At 49.7% G+C, this 9,993-nt stretch overlaps 1 protein-coding gene across 1 annotated transcript; it reads left to right on the top strand.

Annotated features, from left to right (window-relative positions):
- The first annotated feature begins 271 nt into the window (after positions 1-271).
- On the top strand, positions 272-931 carry LOC123159853 (uncharacterized). The gene has a single exon (XM_044577668.1). The coding sequence runs from the start codon at positions 396-398 to the stop codon at positions 723-725; it is 330 nt and encodes a 109-aa protein (XP_044433603.1). The 5' UTR covers positions 272-395; the 3' UTR covers positions 726-931.
- Positions 932-9,993: the final 9,062 nt, after the last annotated feature.

Below are 9,993 nucleotides of genomic sequence, written 5' to 3'. Positions count from 1 at the left end.
CTGTTGCTACAGGTCAGCATCAGCTTGCACGACGACCGACCGTTGCCATCGTCCAGCTCACTAGTCCCGTCCAAGCAACGTCTCCCGACCTGCGAAATCCCGGAACCACCCTCACGTCAGTCCGTCTAACCGCACGCGTGCGCTACGGCGACAGCGGCTTTGGTTGCTTGCTTCCCCGCGTCTGTGTGCGTGCGCGTCTCCCGCCATTCACGCCGTGGCCGCGCCCTGCCTTATCCGTCCTCCCCCCTTCTCCCTATTTAGTCCCGCGCGCCCTCTCAGGCCTCCTCCATCCAGCCATTGCCAATCCCCACCTCCACTTCCTCACTCGATCTTTTCTCTCCATATCTCCACCTCCTACCAGCTCAAGCACACCAGTACCAAGGCGGGCAGCCTCCATGGACGCGGTGGAGTCATCGTCGCCCTACTCCCCGCCCTCGCTGCGCCACAAGCTGAGGACGACCGTCTGCGGCTGCTTTGGATCACCATCGTCGCCGGGCAGCAGCGGGGAGAGGCCGCACACCGGCGGTGGCAGGGCCAGGTGGAGGCGACGCGTGGCGGCCGTGGGGGAGTTCAGGTACGACCCGCTCAGCTACGCGCTCAACTTCGACGACGGCGCCAGTGTCGACGGCACGGAAGCAGAGGATGCGGCCTTCCGGCACAGAAACTTCAACTCGCGCCTCCCTCCCTCACCCGTGCCGGCCTCCCGAGCCGTCGCCATCGCCTAAAGTCCTGAATCGTAGTAGCGGTCGTCCTTTTTAACTTTTGTAGCTTCTGGCTCTCTGATTTTTCTTCTTCTCTGAGCGAGATTGAATCAGAACATCTGTATAAAAGCAGTTTATTATACGGCCGGGGAAACTTACGTACCGAGGAGTTGCAATACAATCATGTACTGATACATGTATGAGAATCAATCAGTCCATTTTTAATATTCCATCCATTCTCATTGCAATGCAACAGATACGTGTACACGGAGACGAGGAATTGGTTTGGTCGGGAATTTCTTTTGGAAGATAGAACTGTGAATGAACAAAGTTTACATTTGGCTTGATGGTGTGGGTGCAAGGAATCATCTGCCGTCACCATCCACCGTGCGGGCTGCGCGTATCCAACCATGTACAAACACTACGTGGGTAAAAGGGTGCTGCAGAGGATTAGCGAGTAGTGAACAGTCAAAATTATCGAACCAACCACATACACACGCCAAACGAATCTGAAGAAGAACCAGGTCGTGCAGTTTGTCACGCCTCACGGGTGGAGCTTTCGCGCTAAGAAAAATCTTCTTCTGCACTTCCCTTTCTTTCAGAAAAATAGGGGCCAATCAGACGCAGAGTTTCTGCTCGCGAGCTCATTTGAGCTCGGGTGAACAATAAAATCGAAAAAAGAAATTTTTTGGAGGAGAAACTTTGACAAAAGTTTGAAGTGCTTGCAAAAATTAGTCTTGAAATCATATTCCTAGAAGGCGTGGCAAAAAAAGACCGCTACTCTGAAAATGCTACTTTCGAAAGCATTTTGGAGCACTTAATTTGTTTTTTTTTTGCGACGCCTTACAGGAATGTAATTCCATGACAAATTTTTGTAAGCACCTAGAACATTTGTCAATGTTTCTCCCAAAAAATTGGAATTTTTTTGTATTTTTTTTGCATTTTGTTTCGATTTTACTGTTCACCGAGCTCATTTGAGCTCGGGAGCAGAAAGGCACTTTCAGGGCGACTCACGGTAGCATTCAAACGAGACTATACGACCGGCCTCGGTGTCCACTCATGTTTCATATTCACCCCAAGTTGACTTGGACCTCCTCGATGGGATGCGACAGATCTGGGTCCAAGGTAGCACGAGACGTTCCTCGGTCGACGTGCCACAGCGACATATGTCCGGCATTGCTTGCACTGGGCCCGTTCATCATCGACTTACAAAGCCTCGTTGGTGATGGTGCTTTTTTGGATCTCACAATGGTGGAGGCTCGGCGTCCCTTCTGGTGTGCGCTTTGGCGGCATTAATTTGGAAAGCGGTCGATGGCTTCGGCGAGTGCAGTAACCCTAGCTCACTTCACTCTCCTCTCGCGCTCCGTCCCTTCCTCTTCCCTCTTCGATTTGGATCAAATCTGACGACTCCGGCGAGGATGTCGCGCTCCAGCAGCTGCTCCGATGACGACGAAGTCGACGTCGACGAGGAGCTGGTGCTCCACATTGTGCTAGAGAGATCCAAGGTGGACACGAGGGCAGCTCCGGATCTGACCCGTCATTGCTCCCGCGTCGGCATGGCGCGAACGCCCATGCTGGCCCCTCCCAACTCGTGTGCAGATCAGCAGGGGCTGTGTAGTCCGCACTGTCCTCTTCCCCCACCGGTCGCAGCTCCGCAAGGGCAGTGGTGGGTGCTAGTGCCCGCTCCGCCGGCACGGACGCGCACGCCGAAAACGGAGGCGTGCGCTGCGAGAGGCCACGAGCAAGGGAGAGGGAAGTGGCGGACCAATCCGTGTGCCACCGCCGCGGGTTGCCGGCGGAGCCCGACAAGGACGAGCGGCTCCTCCATTGGGTCTACCACCGGTCGCTGACGACGGAGGAGACAAATGCTTGCCGGCTATGGAGGAATAATGCAAAGGCCCTCCGGCTTGCCATTAGGCACTCGGAGCACAAGGCGGTGGCAGAGGCGGCTCGGGTGGCCAAGCTCAAGTGGCTGCATGATAGGGCCGTCCGGCGGTTGAAGCGGGTCATCTTCCTCTTCGACGACGGCGACGACCACGGTTTTGACTCCTATGACTCTGACGATCCACCACCTATCGCGGACGCCTACAACTGTGTTGGCAATTGAAAAGGGCAAAGGCCCATCGAGGGAAGTGGTGAATCTTTGTCGTCTTCATCTTTAATTTCTAGTTATTTAGTGCTTTAGTTAGAACATGTCCGTCGTGTATTTGGATTTTGCGAACTTTGACTAGCTTTTGAAGATCTGTTGGTGATATTAATGTGATCGGAATGTGCATACCTATGTCCATTTCATAGTCTATGCGATGATCCACGTACTTTTTATTTCATGTCGCATGTTTCATATGGATATAGGGTATTGGATATGAGATATACGAATGTGAAGGACACCAACTAAGGAGTGCCCGCGGTCGCGCCCGGCGCGTCCGCAGGCGTTTGAGGGGCCGAATTTGGTGACCATGGTTGCAATGCTCTTATCTACTCCCTCCGTTTCAAAATAGATGACCCAACTTTGTACTAAACTTAGTATAAAGTTGAGTCATCTATTTTGGAACGGAGGGAGTACCTATGAGACCGCACCTGATGCTTTGCACTATGTTACTTGCTGATGGGCTACTAACAGTTTCTTCGTGTACAGGTTGCTATTCAGAAACCACTGACTTGAAGACAACACTTGAACACTCTTGCAGGCGGGCAGAGAGGTTATGATAAAATATTAAGTCCAGGCTCTCCTAACATAGAGCATCTACAACCATGGACACCAAATTCTGGTCCTCGTAGCAGCTCTTAAATTTCCTTCTCTCCGTCTGAATACCTCATACTTGAAACTTTAAATCCATACAGACCATGCAAAAGAGAAAAAAACCTACGTGCTATGTAGATCAATTAAAACCTACCATACCCTACTCCTCGTCGAGATGTCCACGATCCCCATGCTCGGCTCGGGATACATGGGTGAGAGCCACAACTTTGGCTCCTGCGACTCCTCCAAGACGGCATCTGCCTCCAGTTTGGCGAAAAGCGTGTCGGTCTCTGCCCATTCATGTCAGATGTATTGCGAGCTGGCCTCCACATAGGCCTCACCCTGGTGGACTCCGGGGTGGCAATCAGCTCCGCCGCCTGGGCGAGCTAGAACTTCGCCATGGCATCTTGCATGGTGAAGCCAGCGGTCTCCGCTCGTTCTCGCCGGATGTATTGCGAGCTGGCCTCCACATAGGACTCACCCTGGTGGAATCCAGGGTGGTAATCAGTTCCGCCGTCTTCGCCGCCTGGGCGAGCTTGAACTCCACCATGGCATCTTGCATGGCGATGCCCGCAACCGTTTGTGGCTCCTCCTTCGGCTTCTCCGCATCCTCCTCCATCGGAACCGTCCTTCAATGTGCTCCGTCTGTTGCTCCCCTCCTCGTCCTCCTCCTTCGGTCCCGGCGAGTCCGAAGGCAACACCGCTGCAATCCGGGCGCCTAGCCCGGATCTCCTTGATCATCTGGAACTGGAAACGCCGCTGTGGTGTTAGCATAACATAGGTGGTCTTCTTCTGCCGGGCCATGGAAGAGGAAGGAGGGAGGAAGAGCGAGGAAGAGGAAGTGGAAGTGGATGTGTCTAGGGCTTTGGGGACACCATCCGGCTTAAATAGCCGGACCATGGCCCTCGGGCGGCAGGCCTGAGTGTCGCCACGCAGCGTTCACACCCAACCGGAGGAGGCACCCGTCGGACCGTTGGGTTTTCAAAAATTATGTGTGGGACCCGTCTTCAGTCCGACGTTACAGATGCACTCGGACCGCCCTGGATTTAGACTGGATATAAGGAGTGCTGGTCAGCCCGGGTTGGCCAATTGTTTTTTACCGGTTAGTGACCGGGCCACTCGTCCGGCATTTGAGTGGGGGTTTGAAACGCCAGCTGTAGATGCTCTTATGTAGTGCGCCTGGTTAGAAAAAAAAAATCTGGTGGGTGTTTCAACAAGGCTGAGCTTCGCTTCTTCGAGGCTCTGACTTTGCAAGAGCATCGAGTGATCGATTAAATGGGCACAACACTATCGCCGGACTCGTCAGATCAGTTGAGTGGAAGGCCGCTCTGATCGAATTCGAAATCAGTGGACCACGCAAGCTGAAACATTCAGGTGCTCAAGCTTGAAGCTGGCCCTATCCTACTCTAGTACTGTACTAGTACTAGTGTATGAGATGTGCATCCTGCACGTGGAACACGAAAGGGATGTCTGGTGCGTGTTGTGTTTGGTCGCTTCTGCAGGCTGCGTGGAGGGCAGTGAAACCAAACAGACGCAACGGTGCACGGAGACGGAGGCTGGATAATTTTCTGCTTGGGGGAGGTGCACGTTTTGACCGAGCACGGCGCTCACTCGAGCAGACTCGCCGTCGCCATCACCGTCGCAGGAATGAAAGGCAGACTGGATTCTCGCATCGATCCCGTCTGTCCGTCCGTTAGCGCGGGCCGTACGAACGAAACCTTTCACCCGACTGGCATCCATCGCTTCACTGCTTTTTATAAGGTTCTTTTTTTTTTGTATGATGATGTGAACGTAGTACGCAAATGGAGCCGTAGCGTACGTCCGCGTGAGCATCAGATGTTTATCTCCAAAAGAGAGAAAAAAAAGTAGCAGCTGCCTGACACTTGAAAGCAACGATCAAGCCTGTAAGTGCGCTGAAGCAGCTAAGCTACCACTGTTACCGTTACTATCACGGTCAGCTGCTCAGCTGTCTCTCACAGCTTGCACAAACGACCGACCATTGCCGTCGCCCTCCTCCCTCCCGTCCCAACCGCTCCGGAGCCCCGAGACCTGCGAAATCCGGAGAACACCCTCACATCTAACCGCACGCATGCGCTACGACGATAACTTTGGCTGGTTGCCTCCCCGTGTGCGCGTCTCTTGCCCTTCACGCCGTCGCCGGCCCCTGTTCTTATCCGTCTTTTTCCGTCCCTCCTATTTAGTCCCGCCTTCCTTCTCCAGCAGCATCCATCTCTAGCTTCTACTATTATTTTTTTTGACAAAAGAGAGCACTCTCTCCGATTTCCATTAAAAGAAATCACCATGTCTTACAACAAAGCAGAAAGAAACTAAAGATATAGCATAGGACTCCACTCCCCTAGGTAAAATCGCTAATACTGAGGAGGGGAGGAAAGCCATCCCTTCCCCCTCCCAAAACCCTCAAGGCAACCGACCTACGGGAGTGGTCTGAGGCCTGGATTCAGAAAGAAATCCAGCCCCGGAGCGAATACAAGTCTGTTTATGTAAACAGAGGCATACATCAGGACTAAGGTCTCTCAAATTTCTTACAAGATTCATAAATTGACTGAAAAGAAAAAGGAAGCAAGCTAGAATGCAGTGACAGAAGATTATTATCATTGCAGCAACAGGTTCTTCCTGTAGTAATTCACCCCTGGATTCTCCCAGTCTTCAGGCGTCACCCATGAGCTGCTTTGAACACTTCTTCCGCCACCTCGCTTACTTGCTTCACTCCAGCCTCCATCATCTTACTTCTTGCGGGGTTTGTCTGCAAGATATTCCAATCATTTAAATTTTTGAGAAACAGCTTAACAGGTACACAGGGATCATTCACCCTATTGTTATAAAAAATAATACTGTTTCTTAACTTCCAAATAGTCCAGCAAATCTTTGAGATGCCTATCATGACCAAACTTTTTTCTATCTTTTCCAAATGTATTTACCCAGGTTTTCATAATGAAAGAATTCCTTATTTGACACTGTTTTAAATTTCGTTTCCCTATTTAACATCGAAGAAATATTTCTTCCTTATATAACACCAACTTTAAATTTTGTTCCCAATATAACACTTCCGTACATTTTTTGACCTAATGGTGTTAAATGACAAGTTTACCCCTGGCACTAGAAGGACCTAAGTCAGGTCAAAGTCATTCTCATTGGCTTCAACCGGCCCACAATCCGCTTGCACAAGAACACCGATGTTGGAATTAAATCCAACTCGTCTGTCCATGTCTTGTACGCATACATGTGTTGTATCTTCTTGATGCTACTTTTTGAGATAATAAAAGCACCCTTTATCGAAAAAGCTTGTGTTGGCAGCTGATATATAGGTACACTGAACCGTGACCCCAATCAGAAATACTAGCAATTAAAAATCCCAAGGCACGACACGGTCCAAAAAAATAAAAATAAATTCAAAGGCACGACACAGTCCTTTTGTAATCAACTCGGCGTGTCCTCGTATTGTTCGCGTGTGTCGTGTGCATGTTTCGTCTAGTCGAGCCGTCAATCAAGCAAGCCCCACGGCCATGTTGTTTTATACGTGCGTGTGCTGTGTGCATGCTAGCTTAAAAAATCCATCCAGTAGGGAGTTAGCGTATGTGTGATCTTCAGAAATATGACACCATTCTGTTACACTAACCATGGATTCCACCCTTAAATTGGACAGCAGAATAAATAAAAGAACTGAATAGATGTATGAGGGTAGAATTGTCATTTCACGTGTCATTTAACATTGTTCGCATAAAAAAAAGATGAAAGTGTTATATTGGGAACAAAATTTAAAGGCTGTGTTAGATAGGGAAGAAATATTTTTCCAGTGTTAAATAGGGAATAAAAGTTTAAGCTAGTGTTAAATAAGGAATTCTCTCTTTCATAATTGCATCCAGGTTTTCTGGAATGTCTCTGAAATTGAAAGCACATTTCAGGATGTTCCACGATAATCTAGCAACTGAACAGAACAGAAAAAGATGATTTATATTTTCTTTACGTCCACAGAAAGCACATCTATCATCTCCTCCCCAGCCCCTACGAAGCAAATTGTCTTTTGTAAGGATACTGTTTTTAAGAGCCAACCACATCAACACCTTGATTCTGGGTGACATTTTAATCTTCCACATATACACGTGCGGATATTTGACCCCATTTTGAATCAGATGCCTGTAGAAGGATTTTACAGTTTATATCCCTTTTTTGGTCAAAGACCATTTTACCTCGTCCTTCTCCTCATTCAAAGTCACCGAACTACATGCTTCTTTAATATGTCCCTATAGCTCTCTAGCATCTCCTATCAAAGTTTTTCTAAAATGCACATTATCTAGATTGTTGTCAATAACTTCCTTAACTGTTTTCTTTTTATCAAAACAAAGTTCATAAAGCCTAGGGAAGTTTCTACATAGTGGGGCAATGCCAATCCACCAATCTTCCCATAAACATGTTCTATCTCCATCCCCAACTTTAAACTTGCATAGAGGCAAAATGATCTCTGTGGTTCAATATCGCCCTCCAAAACTGGGAATCTCTAGCTTCTACTAGCCGAAGCACACTAGCACCAAGGCAGACGCCATGGACGCTGTGCCAGTCCTCTTCGCCGTACTCGCCGCCGTCGCTGCGCCACAAGCTGCGGACCATCGTCTACGGCTGCTTCGGCTTGCCGGGCAGCGACGGGCCGAGGCCGCAAAGTGGCGGCAGGTCCAGGTGGAGGCGGCGGGTGGCGGCCGCGAGGGAGTTCAGGTACCACCCGCTCAACTTCGGCGACGGCGGCAACGACGATGGCGACCACGAAGCAGAGGATACGTCCTTCCCGTACCGGAACTTCAGCTCGCGCCTGCCTCCCTCGTCGACGCCCGTCCCGAGCCGTCGCCATCGCCTGAAATCCTTTGCTGCTTCTGTAGCATAATATATCTCTGAATTTTGCTGCTTCTCTAAGCGATATCGAATCAACTATGTAAAAGCAGTTTACGGCCGTGCAAATCATCGCGGTGTAGTAGTAGCAGTGTACGAGTACCATGTGCTGGAATTTTTGTCTATTTTGGGCCTAGCCCAATAGCAGTTTCAGAAATTCCTAATAAATCCTAGAGGCCCACGCAGCCCATTCGTGCAAGGCAAGAGGTGGAACTAAAGTTTAGTCCCACATTGCTAGTTTAGAGGGAGTTGGACCTCCTTATAAGGGAGGCTCCTTCCCCACTTGTATGAGCATAAGAACAAGAGGGATATCCACGCGTGCTCCTCCGCCGCCCGCCGCGCCGTGGGTTGCGGGAATGAGCCGATGTAAATTTTTGCCACGCACTACGGGTATACGAAAGGGCACGCGAAAGCTGAAACGTTTTGCTGTAGTGGAGATTGAATACGAACGGTGCACCTCTTCGCCTGCTGCATGTTCGTTTCGTCTCCCTCGTTCTCTTTAGCTCCCAGCGCAGCCTCTCGCCTCCTTCTCTTGCGCCTATAAAAGGGAGGTCGCTCCTCCCAGAGAGACGCACCAGAATCTCTTCCTCCTCTCGCCACAAGTTCCTGAGCACTGCGCTGCTAGTATGTTCTTCCTCATCCCGGCTTGCGACGTGCACCGCAGGTCGGGACAGTAAGCCTCTGAAACCGCACCTCTTTGAATCATGTACGGGAGAAGGGTGATAAGGTTTTTGGGGAGCGCTCTGCGCGACTACTGACTTCTTCGTCACGGACGCTCCGGACTCTGACGACTACTTCCCCGACGTCGACAACCTCTTCGACGACATGGAGGACACCGACCCCAAGTCCAGTGCCACTGCTCCGGCCGCTGTCCAGTACGTGTTCTTATCTTTCCTGTTAGAAGTCCTGCAACAGTTCCTTCTTCTAGAGTTTGCTCTACACATGTTAGGCTCTACTTCATATATGCATCTTGATCCACTGTCTGCTCTAGAGATGATCGGTTCTAGCTCATATATGCAGATATTATTTACCTTCTCCTTTTCAACTAGCATGGCTTGTTTTATCACTGCTATACTAGTCATGCTTTATCTAGTATTTCTGTTAATAAAATCATTCGGTAAATTGCTCATATTTCCAACAATTCAAAAATCTTATTATAGGCAATTTACCTCGAATTGTTTTGCTGCTTCCATGAGACCTCCTATGTTTGAGGGTATCCACTATAAGAGGTGGTACGTGAGAGCAGTCTTATGGTTTCAAACCATGAGTTGCTATGACGCCACTCTTGGTAGACCTGAAGGAGAACTTGATGCTCAATAGGCACAAGCTTTTCAGGAAATGGATACTTTGTTTAAGGTTGCTCTCTTGAGAGTTCTCGGTGAGAACATAGTTGATGCTTATGCGTCAATTGATAATGGAAAAGATATGTGGGATGCACTCGAGGCCAAGTTTGGCGTCTCGGATGCTGGCACTGAGCTGTACATCATGGAGCAATTCTATGACTACAGGATGGCTGAAGAGCGATCCGTGGTTGAGCAAGCTCATGAGATACAGTCATTTGCTAGAGAACTTGAGCACTTCAATTGTATCCTACCGGACAAGTTTGTTGCTGGGGGTATCATCACTAAGCTTCCTCCTTCATGGAGGAACTTT

The sequence above is a fragment of the Triticum aestivum genome, chromosome 7B (genome assembly GCF_018294505.1).
Source record: "Triticum aestivum cultivar Chinese Spring chromosome 7B, IWGSC CS RefSeq v2.1, whole genome shotgun sequence".
NCBI classification, from domain to species: domain Eukaryota; kingdom Viridiplantae; phylum Streptophyta; class Magnoliopsida; order Poales; family Poaceae; genus Triticum; species Triticum aestivum.
The sequence above is the reverse complement of the archived record's forward strand: the minus strand, read 5'-3'. Positions and strand labels throughout refer to the sequence as shown.